The 23,401-nt window shown below is 43.8% G+C and overlaps 1 protein-coding gene across 4 annotated transcripts in view; it reads right to left on the bottom strand.

Moving 5' to 3' along the window:
* Positions 1-18,911, bottom strand: part of csmd3a (CUB and Sushi multiple domains 3a) — a 141,583-nt gene extending 122,672 nt beyond the window's left edge. For 3 of the 4 annotated variants that reach the window (XM_077012342.1, XM_077012341.1, XM_077012338.1), the window contains exons 1-2: positions 18,588-18,910; positions 5,860-6,082 (exon numbers count right to left, since the gene is read on the bottom strand). In XM_077012342.1, the coding sequence (XP_076868457.1) occupies positions 5,860-6,082; positions 18,588-18,765 (401 nt within the window). In that variant the 5' untranslated portion in view covers positions 18,766-18,910. Of the gene's footprint in view, positions 1-5,859; positions 6,083-18,587 lie in introns of all 4 variants that reach the window. The other variant, XM_077012340.1, reaches the window with a different exon arrangement.
* Positions 18,912-23,401: the final 4,490 nt, after the last annotated feature.

Consider the following 23,401-nt stretch of genomic DNA (forward strand, 5'->3'; position numbering starts at 1 on the left):
CCCGTGATGTATGAGAAAAAGTGAAGTTGGGCTGATGACAACGTACACGGTGAATGTCAAGTGGAACGCGTTCTGTCTGGCAAACATCAGCTGTGCGGGACAGTGAGGTGATGGACTACACGTCCATGCGGAACCCAAACGAGAAATCCATGGCTGCAGCTTCACCCAGCACTGGCGTATTTGACACGTTTGATCGGTACCATGGGATAAAATGACAAGAGAGAGGCAGTTCGGAGGACGGAGGACAACGGCAATTACTTCAAAACACAGAGCGCAGGTTTGTTTGCAGTTTGCATGATGTGCTCTGAAGGGTTCAAAAATTAGGGCTCTTTGAAATGCTCCACTGCACTAACTCCAGACGGGTCATGCCAGAACTCATCGCCTCGATACCATAGTGTTCTGGCTGAGTGTGGTTATCTTGGGCCTCCTCACTTTCTTGAGGAATCAGTACTTAAGACACACTTGGCGCAGGCTGATAATACTATGATCATTATAAAGCTCTCAAAACTGTCCAAGAGAAGAAAATGAGACCATTCATCTTTGTCCTAAAGCTAGTGCTCGGATCAAGAGAATCATCTGTGAGCCATTTCCTGGTCTGCGTTATTAGAGGTTGTCCTTGGAAACATATTGAAATTCTGGACGTCACTGTTCGTGCTGGCAGGCAACAAAAGATAAAATTAGATTTTTCTGTCATTCACTCCTTACTGTTTATCTCTTACAGTAAATTGGATGCTTCAGAAATTAGCAATTAGAAATCACGTATACGCTCATATTTCAGTAAGTAATGTTCTCTGTGTAACTTTTCAAGCCTTTGTGCAACCGTGATTGGTCAGTGGTGGGAAATGCTCCACCCTTTCCAAAGTTTAATGCAAAGTCTCTGGCAGGAGAGTCTTGCTAGAGGGTTCTGTCAACACATGTCTATTTCCTTCACAAACCTTCCCAGCCAAGGACACTGTTGCGCCATGTATCGGGTCTGAGCCGGAGGGTTCATGCTGAGATGGACAGCGGTGTGGTGCTGAAATTGAAAACTTATTTTGTGAAAGGTTCGGGCCTGAGCATTACGAATGGCCACTGAACATGCACACATAGACTCCTCATGGGGTCATTTCTTTCACTCTTCCTAATCTTTCTGCTGCACATTTTCTTCAACTATGATAAGGTATTTCTTCTGAGCTACCAGCACATTTCAGGAGTCTGGTGTGCGTTATGGTTTGAATTCTCCTTTACAGTTGTGTCACGCGGCAGAACGGTTTATCTCCAGAAATGACTAAGTGGACGTCTTGGAGCTGTCAAAACTACAATGAAGAACCTTACCGACATTAAGGTCAGGCTATAATGATAGCTGCATTACAAGATACGTGTGCTGCCTATGTAGCAGTTGGGCTTTGAAAATGGGTTGGATTGGCAGATCCTGAGAAGTATTTTCCTGGATCGCTCCTACTGTCAGAAGTCAGGCATGTTGGAAATTGCCATTACATGCTGATCTGAAAGCAGCGTCAGGCCCATAATAGTTGAGGTCAGGATTCGTGTTGGCAGTGGCGCTCCTAGCTGCAAGGACAAGAACACCTTCTTTACAGAACCAACATCTGACCTATTACCTGTAAACGGATCTGAGGGTTTCCTCAGCAGAAGCCTCGCGGAGGTGGCCGTGTGACCACGTCCTCGCATGCGTGTTTAAGCAGGTCATTGTGCTGCAGTGCTGTGGCCAGCCTTTGGATGCTGGGAGCGGTTCAGCTACTTTACCACCTTAGATCTTGTATTGAAGGAGACCCACAGCAGCAGGTGTTTGAAAGCACCACCAGTGTGATGTACCACTGTGAAACATGCGCGCTCCCCACGTCTGGGATCACAATAGAAAGTCGCAGATGCGATGAGATTAGCACTAGAGCAGCCAGTGATCTACGAATCACTACCCTGCTTGGTCCCCTAACCAAGAATATAGCAGAACATGACAAATTATTCTGTTTTGCTTTGGAATATTGAGATATTGTACTTGGCACAGTATGTATTTGACTTTAATAATGATTGTAATCCAAATATCCACCACCAATTAACTAAATCTTTGTGAAAATTGCAATTAATGAATTGTGATTCAATAACAGTTCACTAAAGCCGCTTATAAATCTGTCAACTAAGTCAGGGGTCGAGTCTTAACAGCTGAATTAGCTGCAGTCTCTGCCTTTCCTGAAGCTTCACTGGATTTTGGCTTGTTTTGGGTTTTTTGAGGCAGTCGCTTGTGATGTTGATGGAATGCTATTTTGGGAAGCTATGTTACAAAACAGAAGCGATGACAAATTGCAATGTCAAGGAGCTATTGGATAAGCAATGTGTCAGGAGTAGCTGTCTGAATTGCTTTGATAAATGGATTTTTTCCTCAATAGGGCGCGGGATCAGGGGTCACGTGAATAAATATTCTCTTTTCTTCTTGCTTGATATTAGCTAATGCCTTTCCCAGCGGACTTCATATGATGAGCAGTACCACAGAATTAGTGTTGCTTTACTCCCTTAAACTGTACAGTTTAAATGCACTTCTGTGTGTGCTTTAAACCAATCTAGGAGCTGATAATTATATTAATAATAGGGTCAGCATATTAAAATCAGCTTCTATAGAGCTGCAGAGCATGAATAACATTTATGATAGTATACTCATGTCAATATATACTTTCCCTATAGATTAAATATTTTATGTGCTTTATACTTTCATCTATAATTGAATCTATAGCTTTACTGAAGAGATATAAAATAAGTCACTCCTGGTTTACTTAGACCTGTCCAGATCACATTATCAATTTAGCAAGTAATATCTTGAAACAATACAATACAATTGTACAGACACTGCAGTTAACGTGGAACCAGTGAATTCAGTTCAATTGGGTAAATCCAATTGATATATTTTCTAGAAAATTCAGTCAATTCCCTGAATTATTTTGGACATTGCCCTGAATTATTTTGGACATTCACTAAGCAGTCACTTCCTTCAGTGGAATTTACTCCAGGACACAAAACATTTGGAATGGAATGCCTTAATCTATTCTGCATTGTTAAATTACTTACTTATGAAAGGGAAAAAAAGCTAGAAAGTTTTGTGAAGAACCTCAATTAGAAGAAGTGGTGATCCACCATCTTCTAAGCATGAAATTCATCTTGCATCTCAGAGTTCTTAAGAGGGAACTTCAAGGCAAGATATCTCCATGGAAGCACCATGAAATGCAAGCCATAATGAGGCTGCTGCTCTCAGAGGCACCAACGTTTCAGAGAGGAGGTGATACAGTGGGAGGAAGATAATATGCTATGAAGTATTTCTCAGGGTTTAATGGAGATTCAGGTTTGTCATCCAGACAGATTTGAGCTCTGTGAGCACTGCGCACTCTGCAGCAGTGTGGTCCATCCTTCAGGAGGAGGGGTCCGTTTTAATCAGCCCCATTTGTGTACGTTTCCCATCCCTCTCTGGGAGTGAGAGGGCAATCATAGTGTGAGTAATGCTCACATTAGACCCCAGCGAGACCAGGAGCGTCTCAGATGACACTGCCCATTCTGTATGTTAGGAGATTAATACGTTAATAACGCGATAATATCTGCTTTAACCGTGCTGAAAACTATCGATTTATGGGAAACCTAGCTAATAAAAACTTATTTAAAATTCCGCAGTGTCTAGAAAAAAATGTGCTGCACTCATATGGAAGCCTATTGCCGCTGTAGAGGAACTGACCTGCACATGAGAGCTACATTACGTGCGTCTGACAGCAGATAGCGAGAGGTCTGTCTCCGCCTGTCTCGCCTCCCGTCTCCACCTGTCTCGCCTCCCGTCTCCGCCTGTCTCCCCTCCCGTCTCCGCCTGTCTCCCCTCCCGTCTCCACCTGTCTCCCCTCCCGTCTCCGCCTGTCTCCCCTCCCGTCTCCCCTCCCGTCTCCACCTGTCTCCCCTCCCGTCTCCACCTGTCTCCCCTCCCGTCTCCGCCTGTCTCCCCTCCCATCTCCACCTGTCTCCCCTCCCGTCTCCGCCTGTCTCCCCTCCCGTCTCCGCCTGTCTCCCCTCCCGTCTCCGCCTGTCTCCCCTCCCGTCTCCCCTCCCGTCTCCACCTGTCTCCCCTCCCGTCTCCGCCTGTCTCCCCTCCCATCTCCACCTGTCTCCCCTCCCGTCTCCGCCTGTCTCCCCTCCCGTCTCCCCTCCCGTCTCCACCTGTCTCCCCTCCCGTCTCCGCCTGTCTCCCCTCCTGTCTCCGCCTGTCTCGCCTCCTGTCTCCGCCTGTCTCCCCTCCCGTCTCCGCCTGTCTCGCCTCCCGTGTTCCTGCTCTGTTCCTCTGCTTCGTCTTTCATATCTGGGGTGTTGTGATGAATAGTGTGTCTAACCCGGTGATTCTTTTAAGTTCAATTGGTTCTGGGCTTTCATTTCAGGGTTATTTAGTCATCATGCACTAAATATGTGGTTGAATATTCTACTTCAGTCTCCATTAGACAACGCTTACTGATGCAAAAACATAAAAAGAGAGAGAGAGAGACACACACACACGCATGCACCTTCTGAAGGAGTGTGGCATACGAGGAACAAAACATTACCATTTGGGCAGAACCGATTTTATGTCACCATTATTTATTTACTATAAATAATCTTTTTTCCTGGGGTCAGACTGGCTGCCCAGGGGGATAAGAGTGAGACTACAAAGGCTTGAATGGGGTACACAACACAGACTCAGTGGGTTAGCTTCAGAATGTGGACAAAGAGGTCTAGAATTCCACAGTGATGTACTACTAACACTATCAATCACTTAATCCCTTCTTGGTGAAACACAACGCCTTGGCTATTAACAGGGCTGCTCAATGTTTGGTCTGGTGCACATTATACAGGGCCTCACAAAATTCTACTCAGTGGTGGTATAAAGTCTTAGTGAGGTGCAAGGCTTACGGCTTCTAATTAGGAAGAAATTAGGAGCACATTGAAGTGTGTGGATTTTAAAGCTATAGAGAGTTTCTAGTCATGAGGCTTATTTGCTGTGTTTTTGAGAGGAGGGAATTCTTTAGTTGGAACATCGAGGAGGGTTGTTATCAAGAATCGAACTGGCAGAACAATCAATGGAATAATGACTTTGTAAGATGCTGTGATTTATCAAGGCATAAAACAGCACTTAAAATGTTTGCACAGCGGCCTGTGTTTCTCAACCCCAACGAATGCTCTTCGTTTAATATTCAGGCCTGGGAACAGATTAAACACAGGCCGCAAATGAGTTTAAATGAGTTTAAATGTATATAAATAGAATATCAGCTTGTGAGCAAGAAGACGTATGTAGAGGGAAGGAGGGGCCTTAGGAAGAGGAGACTGAACGATTGGCAGTGCTCCTGTGTCCCACCTCCTGCAGTGTGAGACCAGCATCACTACAGCCCTGGAATCACCGCTGCATGGGGCCGGGAGACGTTACAGTCTCACTGGCTGGGAGACTTAGCAATTGTTTCTGGGTGGGCGTGATTTTCGTTTCAATGACAGTCGGCATCGAAGTGTTTAAAACGCTTCACGTTACACCCTGTCAGAGTCACACACCTCACCAGTCCAGCCATGAGCTGCTGGGAAAACACAGCAGCGGAGGGAACCACAGTCCAGGAAAGGCCCAGCACACAGTCCAGCAAAGACACAGCACACAGTCCAGCAATGACACAGCACACAGTCCAGCAAAGACACAGCACACAGTCCAGAAAAGACACGGCACACAGTCCAGCAAAGACACGGCAGAGAGCTGGCCAGCAGCACATGAACTCCTTATATGTCAAAAAACTGGAGGGGAGGAGGGTCTGAGAGGAAGGGCGGAGCCTGTGGGAGGAGCCTATAGAGATTGCCAGACATTAAGAAGCACACTAGATGAACACATACCTTGTTCTGAAGTTTGCAGGGTGCGGGTGCCCGTCATATAAAGATAAAAAGTCATATTCCTCTTCCACAGCAAAGGATTGAAAAACTATATGAATTCTGTTTCTTTCCTCGGCTACAATAACCCAAGTACAGTTTGCACCATTTGGATATCCATGTGGAAATCCAGGACTTTCAATGGTCCCGTTCATCCCTTTTAACGTCCCGCCACACGTATAAATGAATCCTGAAACACAAGAAGGAGAGAGAGAAGAGAGAATAGAAGTCATTTCATTGGCTGTGCAGTATGGGCGTGCTGTTCAGTGCCATATTCAGACATGCTTTGACACAAACACACAAAGAGAGAGAAACACTGCCATTTGCCCTTGAATTTACTCCACTCAATTCCCTCCAGCTTGTGTGCCACCAAAAGCCTGCATTGCTGTTTTTGTGAGAATATTAAGAAAAATAAATGTTGCTAAAAATCTTTGGCAAGCCAAGTGAATGAGTCACAACAGGTAGATGGTAATATTCAGAGATGCTAGATTCCGTTCCATGGCATGTGATTTGAATTTTAATGAAAACTTTCTTCCTCACAGTTAAGCAGATTGAAAGGTATAAATGCACACCTGGCAACCCATAATATATGAAGCAGAAATTGTTTTTTTTTTAATCAGCATCGACAAAGTTGAACAAATACACTGGTTTTCTATTTATCCATGTCCTCTTCCTTTAAGGAGTAATTAGCTTTTACAACCACAGCAAACAGAGGAGCCTTTGTCTCCTCCCCCCTCCCCACTGTCCCACCTCCTCTGTGGTGATTTAAGACTAGTGGCCGCTGTTTTAAAGGGAACAGGTATATGCTGACTCACAGACGCCCACAGCCCAGCTCTGACACGTACAGACACACCCACATGCACACATTGGTGGAGGGTCACCACAGCTTCATTTCATTGGTTCAGTGGCACATCCGTCATATTACTACATTGCTGCAGAACCTACAGACAGCATTTCCAAACAAACCAGCATAAAATAATAACGATAATAAAAACCAATAACAACAACAACAAAAACAGTAATAATAAAAACAGTCACAGTGTACTGTAATTATCTGAGCAGCATCTAAATAATAAATGATTACAATTCAGATTGGTTTGAATGCTTGCATAACTGCAGTGCAGCACCAAAACATACATCAGTCTGAGTGAGCATTCACGATTCCCACCGCTAAGATACATTGAGAGGGTCAGCATGCAGAGGTAGATTTCTGTAGCATTGTGTAGCATTGTGTAGTGTTCTGTAGCATTGTGTAGCGTTCTATAGCATTGTGTAGCATTGTGTAGTGTTGTGTAGCATTCTGTATCATTCTGTAGCGTTCTGTAGCATTCTGTAGCATTTTGTAATGTGTAGCATTGTGTAGCGTTGTGTAGCATTGTGTAGCGTTGTGTAGCATTGTGTAGCGTTGTGTAGCGTTGTGTAGCATTCCAACACATCCGCCGAATTCAGGCCTGCGTTCTAAGCATGCCCTTGTTAAAGGCGTGAAATCCAACAGAGATGGTGGCGAAGTGTTTGCAGTGCCAGTCGATAGAATTTGCATTTAACCTTGATTACTCGTCTGAGAAGACGTTGCTACTCGCTTGAACAGTTATGCATTTGTCATGTGAAAACTGTCATTAATTAATGGTCTAGAATAGCGGCAAAGACCCAACAAATGCTGCCATAGATCTGAAGAACAGGATTAAACCTGTGTGGCACTATTGCTATGTGCAGTTTGAATAGAGGACGTTGGGTAAACAGCTCACCATGAATTCAGCTGTCCATCAGAACACTTTAATCATACCCTCACAACTCTACAACAGTGTGTTGGACAGCAACAAGTTTAAACTGGTGTGATTCCTCCAAATAGGAGATTTTAGGTTAATTCAGTTGCTCAACACTTGAGTTATACACCTCACACCTGAGGTAATCAAGGCCGCTACAAAAGCAGCACGTTGATACGTGTAGTCACTGCATAATTCTACGTGACCCTCACTGAGACGTTCTGTTCATGCGCAGCTCTGACTGCAGGAGCGTCTCCCGTGTAATGATCAGGCCTGGAGGTCCAGGGGAGGCAGCGGTCCCTTGTGAAGAATCCCTGACAGTGAAGCCCCCACACCTCCAAACGACATAGCGCCATAACACCCAGGCTGACCAAAACACCTTAGAGTGATTCGTTTGTCCTTATTTTTTATTCCATTTCCATTTCCTTGAGGCTCAAAATGGCATAAATATGGTATATATTTAAATATGCAATATATTTAAATATGGTATATGAGATTTCTAAACATTTATTCATTGTAAAAAATATGTAAGGGGAACTATGGCTGTGATGGAATGTTGTCATTGTTTGTTTTCATTCACTTAGCAAGTTAATAGCATAAATTCATCATATTTGAGCAGATTAATAGCATATATTCATCCAAAGCTCAATTCTTATCTCATGTTTTTGTTGTGCTATAACAATGAGACAACAATGTCATTTGGCACTAGAAAAATGGAATTGGCTACATATTTAAGGAATTATCAGGGACAATTGCACATCCTTTGCAAGTCTGATAGCAATATGTTTTTTGGATTCTTTTGGCATACAAATATATTATAAATGCTGTTTTTACCAAGTGTTTAACAATCACGAAAGATTTTACCTCAAGCAAATATTATGGAAGCATGCTAGTGCGTATTGGGTTGACCGGGTTGAGAGTATGTAAATAGGGACACTGCGGGACTGTAGTCGTCATGGCTGTGTCTGTGAACAAGACCTTTAACTGCGAGGGCTTTCACAGAGTAGGTACCAGTAGCACTTCTGCCCAGCCTTGAAAACCTTAAAAAGAAGAAAAACTCAAAAGTGGAATAGAAAAAAATGCTAGAGCAAAAAGTTTGCCATACATTTTGAGCATAAATATCAGCCAATGTATTGGTAAAAGCAATTTATTAATGTGGGTCCACAGGTTCCTGAAGGCCTAGATTGCAATGAACTCCAGCCACTGTTCATACAGCTCAAGCCAAGGTTGGAAATTGCACCATTATAGGTCCTTTTCTCCCTGCGTGTTTACCGTTTAAACCCGTCTGCAAGCTTCTCTCTCGCTCTCGAAGGGTTGAGCCTTCACATTTAGTTCTATGTTTAATTCCGTGTAAATGGCATGTAAGAAAGAGCACTGCAGATCCAAATTTAACGTGACTGTTCTGTTCTGTTGCTATCAGACACCCACACACAAACACACACACACACACACACACACACACACACACACACACACACACACACAAAATAAATAAATAAACAAAACAGCCAACCTGATGGGCTTTTCTGATGAACAACGTACATCAAAATCCATTTCAGAGCCTTACAGGGGGCCTCATTTTCTATTTTTCTCTCTCTCGTGGCGTGGCATCCCATCTTATCTGTCGTTTGTCCTGATGGTGTGTCGCCCTCCCCAGGGGTGACTGCTGACACCGCGATGGAGGCAGTGCTGCCACTGGACGCCATAAATCTCCAGGAGAAACAGCATTAACTGCAGGCCTGGCACGCGGGCCAGGGAAAATGGGTCAGTCGTATGAATCAGCATCTAAACACATAAATCTCATTCAGAGAGGAGCGGGAACGGGAGATGGAGCACAGCTGCTTCTGTTGTGGTTAAACACATTCGGCCCGTCCGGGAGCACTCGGCAGCCCGGGCCGGGCCGCCCTTCGGAGGGCCATCAAGACTGATTTGTTTTTAGCAGCAGAAGCAGCGGGGCAAGGCTGGCAATAGAGCTCCATCTCATCCGGTCACATGCAAACAGCCGGGTGGGGAAGAGACGGGGGCGCGGACGCACTCCAGATGCTCGGGGAATTGGACGTCCAAGAGGGCTTGTCCTCGGGTTTGTCCTAGTACAGTGTTTGGATATGCAAGACGTTGTGCTGATGGTATGTCGGATGCCCTTGTAAAATTAAGACAGAGCTATTTCAGAATGTCTTTACAGTAAGAGTCGCTGATGTCACGGTGGACCTCTGTGTCAAAAATAACAGCGCTTCATCGTTCAGTGCATCATCTCCACATAATTACAGAGTAATAGCAGATAAGCAGATTTTTTTCCCTACTGCTCATCTTCAGGTCTGCACTGCAGTGTTCACTCTTAAAGGATCTTAAAGGACCTCAGGTGTAACTGGAGCCTTCATGGCGTCCAGCACATCCCCCAGAAACACCTTTCAGCTGGCCTCAAAATTTACCTTTGTTTACAACTGCTGATCATACCGCACGGGTCCTCAGCTGGTACCGTCTAAAGAAGACATCCAGCCTTGATTTCCCTGGAGACAGCAGAAGAGTGAACCGTTTGGGGTTCCCTACGCGAGACGATCACAACGGAGCAGCGAGCCCTTTGAAGTCGTGTAAAAAAGGTCCAAGATATGAGCTTAGCTCTACTATGGAGAAGGTGAACCATAGCTGCTGTGAATGTGAAGGTCCTTGTTTACCTCACACCTCACGCTGAAGCACCTGCCTCCACTCAGATGCATTAGAAGGAGCTTTGAGATGGTCTTCACCTGCTTGAGAAACCAAGGCATCTAGAAGGAACTGCTTAAAGGTCCCTTATGTTAACCTATTTTAGACCACTCAAACCCAGGCTGCTTTGTGTCGAGCATATTACATAGAACCTGTACACAATTCACATCTTGTGATTATTACAGAAATCTCAAAAGCATGTCAAATGCACAATAAGCTTCTAACATATAACTCGAATATATCAACTGCATCATGCATGTTTATTCATAGACGTTTGCCTAATCAAAGTGACAAGCCATATTTAAGTAAAGGAGACCGCCTTTGGCCAAACGGTCGGTGACAGGATTTTCTTTTAACTTGTCAAACCTGAGTGTAATGGTTTTTGAAAAGGCACAGTCTTGCAGGTTACCCAGAAATCACTGACAGTTTAATAAAAAATGAAAAGTCTATTAACAATGACATTTTAAAAAAGTCAAAAACACAATAGTTATTAGTCAGGACAGAAGATAAGAGAGTGCTCTTTAATCATTAGAAGTCCCTAAGCTCTCTCCAGGAACATTAAAGTCCACACCTTAATGTAGCTAATCAAACATTATCACAGCCAATTAGCAACATTCCCTGTCCTGCTCCAGTACGCTGTGATTTTAATGTCTGATCTATTTAATACTTTTTTTTAAAGCCTTTGCTGGTTTGCCACTGAAAATTTATGATCATCCAAGTATGCCATCTGGTTTTAACCTTGGGAGGGAAGATGTCAGCCATGTGCATGTTAAAGTGAAGTCATGTGACCTGAGCTGTGGCTAGTCTGGCAAGCCTGGTGGGCCTAGTCATCTCCAAACTGACATATTGAAAGCGCTTAAAATACACATCTGGTTAAGATTTGGGATCGGCTCAGCGGTTGCAACTGGAGGGCTCTGTGTAATTATGTTCTTTTATGCCAAATGAGTGTTTTAGTCTTTTAACGTGTATGTAGTTGAAGTGCTGTGAAATGTTTTCTCAAACGCATCATACTAACTGCCGGCTTTGCACTCTCAGAAGAGACGGCGTGGTTGCAGCCGTGTTTCCCAGTTAGCTGCCAAGAGCATTTTGAAACTTTCTGAGCTGAGCCAGTGTATAAATATGCTGTCACTGAGTATTAGACACCTCACATAATGTTGATAGAGTCAGACAACAAACATGGAAATACATACAGAATAACCCATTCATAATATCTATATAATATATAACCGACATGACAGCCTGCATATGTTTTCTGTGCATTCATCTCCCTCTCAGGGTTTGTATGTAGCAGTACAGTAGATGGGTTCTCAGGCTGTAATTCAGTGCCCCGGGCACTAAGTTACACACTCTTATTATTATTATTCTCACAGGCAACATACCTCAACTTACATTACATCCATATTTGCACAGCATAGTTAATATTTATTTTAGTGATTCAATTATGAAGGAATAATGAGTTGAGCTACAATGCTCATCCTGTCCCGTCACTTACATGTAAATCCCTGTTTTGAATAACGATGCCCTGCCAAGCTAATTAGCCATTTTATAATTAAAACTGTGCAATTATTCTTTAGTAATGGATAAAAATACAACTCAAGCCTTGTTATTTTGAGAGTGAAATTGTAGTAGTTAGAATGGTACATTCAAGGAAAGGCTCTGATGAACCTCAACTACAGTAACCAAAAGGCAAAGAGAAAATAAAAATACTGATAATTCCCCCAATTTCATCAGCTGGTCTAATCATAAATATTAACCAAATGTTATTTGGGTGCAACCTTTCAAGCTAATTACATCAGATGAGATTGGAGAGGTTTATGACAGACTGCCCTGTGAATAACACTTTCAACTACTTCACATGACTAATTGATCCACTAAGTGACTCTCGGCCCATTCCACACAGAGTCTGAAAATGATTCTGCATGGTTCTCAAGAGTCCTGGTGCACTCCTTGCATTAATGGCAAAATATTTCGCTCGGCAGCGAGCCCAAATATTGCAGATACAGAATGAGTCTGTCCTGAGAGGGGCGCTGTGATGAGGAGGTAGGAAAGACACACTGAAAGAAGGAAGCAATTGATATCGCGCTGGTAATGTCAAGCTGCCACACTTTCTCAAGCAGGGTTTCAAAATGGCCGCACAATTCACCCTGTGTTGTAATTAAAATAATGATCGTCCTCTTTAGGGCAGGGCAGTAATATCCCGAAAAAAACCCTGTTCTTTTCGTTCTAAATAAACTGTAAGGTTTACTCTGAAAGGTCACCCCCACCGTCGCATGGATTTTATTGCACGGATGAACAGAGCCGCGTAGGTCGCAGTCAGCCGCTGCCATTAGAACTGTAATCAACTGGCAGACGTGCAGACGACGCTGTGGTGTAGCTCATTAGAGTCACACAAGAATCCAGTGTTATTTGAGAATCCAGGTGTGTGCTGTGACAAGTGCAACACCGTTCCTAGGATTAGGACGGATACTGAGTGACTCCGTCTGCATCCTTCTGCTAGTGACAGACATTGTGTTCTAATGAGAAAGAGTTAAATCAGTGGAACATGTGAAGTCTACTGAAATTTCTCCAATCCGTTTAAAGATGCTATCATGGGCACAAACTAATTCAGTTAATTTGTACTTCCTGCATCCAGTACATATTTGTGCATTTTACAGATCAACGTGATTTTTCCAGATTGTGTAATCATCACACTGTTTTAATCTGTAATAAGACTGGGCTGCCATCCCGAGTTCAAGCTAACAAATTTTGGCAATTAAAATGCTGTTTTGGCCAGAATCTGTGCCACAGTCAAAACCCGTAAGGCCTGGACCTACGTGCGCATGTTCCTACATGTAGTCTGTGGGTGAATTCTCAGTCTCAGCTCTGTCCTGCATGAGGACAACATGGGTTCTTCGGGTCTCGCTCGGGATCGGTACTGGTGCAGTGCAGCAGAGAATGGCTCAGAAGCACAGAGGCCAGCCACAGCTGAGCTCCAGGAAACAAATACCGTCTCTGCAGCCAACGGTGCGATTTCCTTCGCTTCATTAACTCTCAATGACTCACTGATTATGAACGCAGAGTAACACAAACTGATAGTGTCCACATGATGCAACCTGTTCTAAATAGAGCAAAAAGAAAAAGAAAGAAAGAAAGAAAGAAAGAAAGAAAGAAAGAAAGAAATGAGACAACAAAAGGAAACAAACTTAATAAACCTACACTTCAGTGCCACTGCTCATTTAATACAATTAGGGTGGGGGGGGACGGGAGACGGGTCCAATCATCATTGCTCAGCTGTGTCACCGGGAGCTGGGAAATCAGAATTTCCCACCGAGGTAATGAAAGCATCCATGTTATTTATCCAAAGTAAAGCCTTGGCTGATACAGCAGCAGAAGGGAGAGAACAAACAGGCTGCCATTAAACAGCGACACTCTGACCCCCGCGACACTCTGACCCCCGCGCCAGCAACAACGGGATCGATGGAATCAAATCTGATGAAAGGTTATTTCATTTGGTGGCCCCCACCCACTTCCCAAATTTCCAGGGAAGATTAAAAATTATTACAAATGTATCAGGAGGATCTTGAACGCACAATCTCTGCACTCCTTTTTTTTAAATAAAGACAATACAGGATTTCAGGACTTTAGGACTTGAAATGTCTGTGGCTCACTGCTCATCATAGGATAGTCTTCAAAGACTATTTATTTAGGTATCTATCAATTGGCCTTTTATTTTTAAAAAGAGATGAATGGTACGCAGACTCTTTTATAAAGATGTCCTGTGTACAGCTGCCTAATGTGAAAGGTGTATAGTTTACAAAAATAGCTTGAGCTCAAAAAAAATTTATTTAGTGATAATGACACTGAAGGAAGTAAACATCAAAACATGGTTAAAATCAAACCAGTCCTTAGTGCCTGTTTCCTTTACAGAGTGCCCAAGTAAAACATGTCATCCTCCATCAAAATAAGTGCTGAGTCACTAAAAGATCATTCCACAGAATATTAGGCAGAACGCAGAAATGAATATTTGCATAAAGCCATTTTATCTTTCTTGTAAAATAGTTGGATGTAATGTGACCCTAATAAGATGTACCACTTCTTCAAAAACTAAGGATAACCCTTAAGAAACTAGATAACCCTATTTGGGAGACCGTATTCCATCTGTGTGAAGTGTCACCTCATCACAGATCCTGTAGAAATCCTGCTAAAGACAGCAATCGAGTGAATCCATGTATTATCTGCCAGACGTACAATTTGTGAAAGAATATTGAAGTGAGATCTAGAAATCAGCGTCACCTCACACCTCACACCTTCTGCAAATTACCGAGATATCTCCACTCTCCACTCAAGGTGGAACAGAATGGAGTTTAAAATTAAAATAAAACTTTTTGCAGTTTTAAGTCCTAAGACATATCATTTGTAAATCATTAGTTGAGTATCTGGTCACTGAATGTAGATATTCATGCATAGAATAACATTAATACCAAAAATTTGTCTGCCACTTGAGAAATTTTGTAGAGCTCATAGTTAAACCATAATTTTGACACAATTTTCTTATATAACTTCAGTACATTTTTACATGTATTTTTCTGGAAGGTTTGAAAACATTAAAACTAAATGCCATTAATCAAGTTAAGCAATATTATATCCCAAGTAATCCATCATATTAACCAAAAACATCAACTGTTGGCAGCTCCTGACATATGACCGACCTAGCTCGCTGTAGATGCAATGAAGCAGAATTATTTCACAGTTGAATTCATCTAGTTATCTCCAAAACACTCTCTGATTGACTTCTCCGTTACTTTTGACATCCTTGTTGTAAGAACTGGAAATCAAGGCAAGTAGATAACGAAGACCCTAACGCCACATTCTGCAGATCTCTTCTGCCCACCAAGTACACCCACTCAGGAGAAGCTGCAGTCATGGCCCCCACATAAGTCACGGCCCCCACACCAGTCAGGGCCCCCACATAAGTCACGGCCCCCACATCAGTCAGGGCCCCCACATAAGTCACGGCCCCCACACCAGTCACGGCCCCCACATAAGTCACGGCCCCCACACCAGTCATGGCCCCCACATAAATCACGGCCCCCACACCAGTCAGGGCCCCCACATAAATCACGGCCCCCACATAAGTCACGGCCCCCACACCAGTCATGGCCCCCACATAAGTCACGGCCCCCACACCAGTCAGGGCCCCCACATAAGTCACGGCCCCCACACCAGTCATGGCCCCCACATAAATCACGGCCCCCACACCAGTCATGGCCCCCACATAAGTCACGGCCCCCACACCAGTCAGGGCCCCCACATAAGTCACGGCCCCCACACCAGTCATGGCCCCCACATAAGTCACGGCCCCCACACCAGTCATGGCCCCCACACCAGTCAGGGCCCCCACACCATCCAGAGTCTTTACACCAGTCAGGGCTCCCAGAGCAGGCCGGGCCCCCACACCAGTCACAGCCCCCACACCAGTCAGAGTCCCCATACCAGTAAGGGCCCCCACCCCAGTCAGATGCTCTTGGTCTTCACATGACTGAATCACTCCCACTGCCCTCCTGGCTGCCCCACAGGCGTGTCTGCCAGTGCCCACCTGCTTGGCGGCTTCCAGAAACTTCTCTCATGCGAATCGTCTACTGATCTCACCACACACAGCAAGGGCTGAGAAGATAGCTCTAATCCTGGGCCCTGCCTCTCACTTCACACGCAAACAGAACTCCAACCAAGCCTGAATCTGAACAGGGAGCCGGGCCAGTCCTCGGAGAGATAAGCATGCTCAGGAAGAAAGATCTTTCCCTCTCTGGGTCTGGGTCCTTGTGCAGTGGGACCTGATTACTTCTGATGTGAACAGCCCATACTTTGTCTTTCCTCCAGGACAATACAAGCTGGGACCCAATACACAGCTGCATCTAATACTGCCACAAGAGCAAAGGACTTCTGAAAAATCCAATTTAAAAACAACTACATGGGCTCCGGTGATAGATGTGGTTTAATAACACTCATTCCATGTGTGAAGCTGCCGCAACAATCATCTTGATTTTAAATAAGAATATCTAACTGCACCTGTTGTTTACTTTCACCAAAGTGAAGTCCCACGCTGTATGTCTGCTCTTCAAACTGGTTGCCTTAGACTGCAATTAAACTCCACCAGCAGACAAAAGAATAGGTCTCTTTTTCCATGTATTTTATTTTTAATATAGTAACATGGATGGCTTTGTGTTATAAGCATCAGTTATGGTTATTTTGATTCCATACCTCTGAACATGTCAAAGGCAGCCCACACACAAGAAGATGCTTATTATGGTTTGCATATAAAACTATAAGTTCTAAAATGAATTTTAATGAGAGAATTGGGCTCTTTTTCAAAGTGGACTTGTGAATGTGGAGTGGTATTCTCTCTAAGACCATACTGCAGTATTCAAAATATGTATATGCGAATATGGACACATGATACATGGTTATGTGCTCCCCCGGCTTAGCTCGCGATCTGGACTTCATGACTAACAGCAAGGTTATATCATGTTGATGCATGTGCAGAACCCACATTCTGAGTGTGGTAGCACATGAAAACGCTTGCTCTTCTGCTCAAAGAAAGTCAGCATAATCTCAGGAGAATACCAGCTCCAGATCTTAAAGGCTCTTCAAATGTTACCAACGGACGCGTGTTGCTCCAGAGATCATCAGAGAGAATGTAAGATAAATCACTGGTTAATATTCATGATGAAAGCAAGCAATATATATTATCCAAAACATTTTTTAGATTGCCTCTTATTTATATTAGGATTTTATTTTTAAATGAATCTAGAGGGAAAAATGTCTTGTGCAGTTTTTGACGGTAGCGTATCGGATCCTACGGGGTTAAATCAGACATGCAAACCAGCCACGGCGCCCGCTTGCTGCTTCACCTGAGTTTCTCATTGGAAACAGAAGCACGTTCTTAGAAGCTGACCACAGCTCTGGTGTCCTCCTGTCAACGAGTGGCAAAATATGCACAGATGTAGTCTACGTTATGAGGCATTACAAGGTAAAATAGTGCATCACCCTAAATGGGTAATACCCATGGTCGTGATACACAATATATATAATGCAAAATATTGCAGATGCAAAATACATGGTTTCATAATCTTGATATGGAAGTGAAGGTACCGTTAAGAGGACAGGTAGTGTGAGGGAAAGACGGCGTTGTGACAGAGGGAACGGGCCATGTGGACGGGTTGGAAGAGCGAACTCTAGGTCCATTAGCAGTTAAATGCTCGGGTCCAATCATTTGTTCTTTTCCTAAAAATATGATGCATTCCATTTTTGAAGCGCTGATGTGCAGTGCGCTGTCATGTCAAGCGTCTGCGCCTGCGCGCGCAACAATTAGTTCTTCAAGATGTGTGCTTTGAAGAGTAGAAAAACGCGTCATTTTTAAATATGCGGGGGAAAGTGCCACCGTCCTGACCTCCGTTTAAAATCAATGACACTTACCGGTTCGAAACCGGTAAGTCTCGTTTGTTCTTCCGTTAAAGATCATTTCTCGTTTTAAACATGACAATACAATAGCGTATTTTGGGAATGATTTCTGTTCGCACCCGTGTGTAATAGACAGTAATCTAAAGTAATCAATTTTAACGCAAACTTCAGAAAATATCCAGCATGCTAACTTGCACTCGGGATACATTTTGCATGCCACTTTAGTTCGTCGCACCGCGGACAAAACGCACAGAAAACATATAACACTATTTATTACACCTAACATTATTTGGGTTCTCATCCGGAATGCTTATGAACACAGTAAATCACTGACGAGGAGGCTGGAGGAAACCCATTGCAAACACCGCGCAGCAGCACATATTCTGTACACAAAGTGTTAATGCAGTAGTGCCTGAGAAATACCCCTAATCAATGATAATGAGGACAACCAAACGCTAAAAACGTATTTATTTGTTATCACAAGGTACCTTATTTCATAGAATGAACCCTAATAAACGGTGCGTAGGCTCGACATGACCAACATTTTTGAAAAAAACCCTTCATTTATAGCATTTAGGATATAAACGTGACCCCAGTTGATTTAAATTCCTGTCTATATCCTTCCAAACGCATGTTTGTTAACCGCCCTGACTCAAAGCCTGCACTGAGCTGGATCTTCGCAGCGAATCTCTTCAACTCCTTCATGAAACCTCGCATTCTCTGCAGCGCGTGCACGCACGAGCAACACCGCACCTCCTTACGAAACGAGACAATCTAGAGACCTCGTCCACTTACCATGCACACAAGTGAATGCCAACGAAAATATTATATTCCAAATTAGAAATCCGGCTTTAATCCTCATTATTTTAGCGTTATGGGAGTTCGTCCGACCACATCTGATACATCCTCTATTAGAAACGACTAAATATCCGTTCCACCCGGCGGCATATCCGTCACTATAAACTGTTTTCATGTTCTCAAGTGTCCTAAAGAAAATGAATATTCCACGCGCGAAGAGGCGGCGCGCTGCTGGGTGGCGAGCGAGCGGTCACTTCTCAGTGTGAGGAACGTTACAGTGATTTTTAGGATAGTCCAGCAACCTTGACGAGGACTCAACCATCTCACCGACAGGGGCACAAAGTAGATTCTGTAGTCCCCCGGCACCTCTCGTCTCTCCTCACTTTCTTCTCACTCCGTCGACAAACCATCTGACAGCGGCGGCTGCCGTTTTGACGAATGTTTAATAAAACAGGAACGAAGGAACGACGAACGGCTTGGATTTGTACCCATAAAAAAGCGTTCAATCCATCCGAGTGCGAGCACAAGTTCCCGCAGCTTGCAACATATTTTCGTCCGTGAAGCAACCAAACAAACGAACTCGGAGCGTACAATACTTAATGTGCGCAACAAACTGCAACTTTTCATAGCTGCATTTTGGACTATATTTTATATTTCTACTTATGATGGCAATCCACTTAAAAATATGCCAAGAAATGTGCGATTTTAGAGGGAGTCGTCTGCCATCTATGGGTTACACAACTCTCAATTCAGGCTTCTGTCTCACGATCTTTCTCTCGCTCTCTCACACAGTTGCGCGTCACACTGGGTGACAGAATTCGAAGGGCGGATAAACTAGCGGAAGTTATGACGTGTGGATATCGCGTACACGAACATCAGATAAATGTTGCTAATATCCTAACAGAAGAATAAAAATTTGAAGAACTGCAAAACAAGAAAAGTGTAGAGCGAACGCACAGAGGCAATTAAGAGCTGTCCAAGGTGCTGAATAAATCAAGGTAGAGGTGCAGGCTACGGTTGTGAGTTTTGTTAGATTTTCAAGGGAATGAACGTTGAGCTGGAAGCTGGTGAAACATTTAACCGTTTACTTTGTGAATCAGGCTCAGAAATTAATGACTGAATTGATACTTTCCTACATGTTCTAGATCCCTGTTTTGGACTTATTTCACATCTTTCAAAGTTCAGCACTTTAAGGTACCTGTGTGTTGGAACCTGTTGGCATCATCAGGATGCAAACACCCACACCAAAAACCGAGTAGAGAACTTTTATACACTGAAAACTGACTCACTGCTTTGACCCGTGCGCCTTGTGGAGACTCTGTAAAGAGCTGGGTTTCTAACCTATTGATCACTGTGAATCATCGGGGATTGTCATAGGTTAAAGGGACAAACAAGACCATCAGTAAGTGAAAAAAAACATGCACTAGTCTGTCATGTTTGAAAAGCGATGGTAGGCGCTCCAAACAAAATACAAACAACCATAAGAAAAAACTCACCCAATGCCACAATGCATGATTATAACCTTTCACTCATTTCATTCATCTGAGAATTTCCCTTCTGAATACTGAAATTGTCTTCATGGTCTGTCAAGGAGGTAATCAAAGAATGAGGCTCAAAGCATTTCAGTAAGAACTGCCCACCCCTCCTCCATCTCCGCCCCCGCCCCAATCACCAGACTTTTCCTTCCCCACTTTCATGACGGTAAGGTGTGCAGCTCTCCTTCGTGCTAAGTGCTTTCATTTCTACACCTCAGGCCCCAGCTGAGAACGCCTCTCATCCAGGCCGCCTCGTCAGTAGTGCTGGCACATAGCACCAGTCAGTTTGCCTTTTTGCCCAACTCCACCTCCTTAGTTACCCCCTTAGTTCCCATCTGGAGGTGTGGCTTTGAAGATCTGGGTGCGCATGGCTGAAGCTCATTAGTGGCAGGCTCTCCAAGGCCTTGTCTGCCCCCACATTCTGCCAGTTTAATAACCAACACTTTTAGCTCCTCTGATCTAACCACAGAGGTACGACTACGGCTTTTCATCCATCTGGAAGTGCCAACCCTCCTGCTCCCTGTAGCTCTGAACCGCACCGAGGGGTCATTTTGCATCTCACTGCATTCCATGCTTCTTCTTGAGCAGTGAGTATTAGTGAACGTTCCTTACGTCATGCCTTTCAAAAGAAAACATGCACATACTGGGAAGGCTATCCCTACTTGTATTTAACTTCCTGTTGAGAACCTTCAGCATTTATGGACTTTAGGACCAGGAAGGCTATACGAGTCTTCACTTTTTCTACTGAACATAATAAAACAAAGTTAGCATGGGGGGAGGGGCTGCTGGGGGTTGGCTGGCCGTGTTTGGGATAATGTCCCGGACTCTGTGCACACTGGCTCTTGTACTACGGGTCTCGCTCCGCGGGGTGGTCCGGCATTTTTTAAATCCCCACTTTCCTGATACGCAGGTCCTGTGTGTGAAGGCATCGCAGAGCAAAGGCACCACGCTCGCTGCGTTAATTCACCTAATAAATCACTCTAGCTCACTGGAGGCCGTGCTGAAGGGACTGGCCTGATTGAGCACATGTTGACTTTACTGTGTCTATGCTGAAATTACTTTATGGGAGAAAGGAGGGGGTAGGACAGGTCCTATTAGCTTGCAGGGCTAGTGCAAAAAGTTTCCTTTAAGTGAAATTATAAGAGATGTAAAGGCTATTGTGGGGTATTGTGTGCGTTATATGTGAACCCGAGGCACTTGAGCTTCTGTACAATAGGGGGAGAACCAATCAATAAGTTTAAGTCAAGAATGAAAAATAGCTCACTGAAAAAAAAAAAGATTTTTACTTCCAGATAGTGATGGAAGTTTTTCTCATCACAGTCAAGCGATGGTCCATCTGTTTTCTTGTTTTCCTTACCCATCATAACAGGCTTCTTCTTCAGTAAGAATGGCAAATGTTACACGCTCATTGCTGTAGCATTCAATTAACAAACGGTACAAACTGTAGCCAAGTAGCGATATTTCCAAACAATGTACTTGGCGCATTGATTTTTATTACTCTTGAGAGAATGTCTTGGGTTGTTAAATATTTCTCACAGATTTTACAGCTATTCGCCAAGCTGGTTCAGGTGATGATGGGCAGGGAAGCGATGAAATCTCGATGTCATTGTTGTCGTAAGCATGTTTACCTCTCTACTGCAGGTCAGACGTCTAGTAGTTTCTGTTAACTCAAGGACCCATCTACAATTTGACCACCAAACCATGCATAGTTCCATGAATGATATAACAAACGGGCAAAGTCACAATGCTCTGCATTGTGGGTTAAAGCCAGAGTAAGCCATGCTATAATGTTCTTTATACGATATGGGTATAAAAACAGACATTAGGCAGAATTGCTACGGTTCATCTAAATTGCATATGATTGCGAGACATTTCAGCATGAGCCCATATTGATTGTGGGCCTGATTGAATCCCCCTGCTGAAAATGCACTCGCCCACGTTGGGCCGCTCAAATGCGGCCAGGCAGGAGGCCGAGTTTTTTGGCTTTAATTAGCAAGTCTGAAACAAAGGTCTGATTTGTATGCAGGCACCACAAGCATTCCTCTGTGAACAAAAGACAAACATACCTCAGGAGCTCTGGCGAGACAACGCTGGTCCAAGTTACAAATGCCTGCTTTTCTGTCCACTCCAGGTTCCATTAATTTGCTAACGTTCTCCTCACCTTTCTGCGTGAACCCAAACTTGGAGGTCTTTGAGCGGAACTGGAGGGAGTTCAGACTGGCTGCGTCTCATTAGATAGGCGCCCAGCCTGACGAGCTTCCATAATTACGGACTTCATTTAAAATGCTTAGTTTGGAAACTGACCCAAACAGAGCGCAACAGAGTACTGTAATCCCTCTGGCGTTTCCTCCCCACACCAATGGCAGACTTCAGTCTCATTTAAAATGATTGTTCAAATGCACTTTTTATTCCCCACGGATAAAACGGTCTGCAAGTTCAGAGCAGAAAAATTACCCATATTAAATTACCAGCTATAGTGTTTGACTGGTCTCTAGAGTACACTGCATGGCAATTCCACTCTCCAAAGTATATCACATTTCATTTAAGACTGGTAATTTTTACTGGAGGAAATGAGTTATTGTGGAGTTTTGTGATATCCCATGGAATTAAAAAGTTTTAGGAGTTTTTTTTAAAGCGCTCAGAGCTCTAATAACTCTGTTCTATTACAAATCATGACGTAAAACCATTAGCGCAGACATACTGGATATTCCATAAGCGTAGCAGAAATGTGCAGATGCCCTTTTGTTCATATGCAGTATGAAGCTCTTCATTACAGATGCTTACCAAGCAGCTTTAAAATGGGTTTACGGTATTCTTCACTGAACAAGCTATTCCTTCAAACAATATTCAGTTGTTAAGAGTCAATATTGTCGTTTTTGTCTTGCTCTTTTTCCTGTTACAGGTTTGACCGATTTAATGAAAACTTACTATTAGTGTTTATTTTTACTGCTTTTAGTAGTAGTAGTTTAGTAGTAGTTGTATGCAAATATATTATTCTTTCATTACCTAAAACAGTCATTTTAATGAGCTATTGTGCTGTGTGTCTTTTCGATTCCATGGCAACGGCAACAGCAACAGCAACAGCAACAACAGAATCAGCAGTAGGTTCCAACCAACCACGGCATCAGAACAGTGCAAACTCCCAGCGGGGGTGTTGACAGGGTCTCGGCCTGCTCGGGCCCTCATTCAAGCCAGAGCCTCGGGTGTCAGATGTCGTCCCTGCAGGGCTGCTGGGTTGCTTTCCTGACTGAGTGGATCAAAGGGCTGATAATTAGC

This window comes from Brachyhypopomus gauderio, chromosome 7 (assembly GCF_052324685.1).
Source record: "Brachyhypopomus gauderio isolate BG-103 chromosome 7, BGAUD_0.2, whole genome shotgun sequence".
NCBI classification, from domain to species: Eukaryota; Metazoa; Chordata; class Actinopteri; order Gymnotiformes; family Hypopomidae; genus Brachyhypopomus; species Brachyhypopomus gauderio.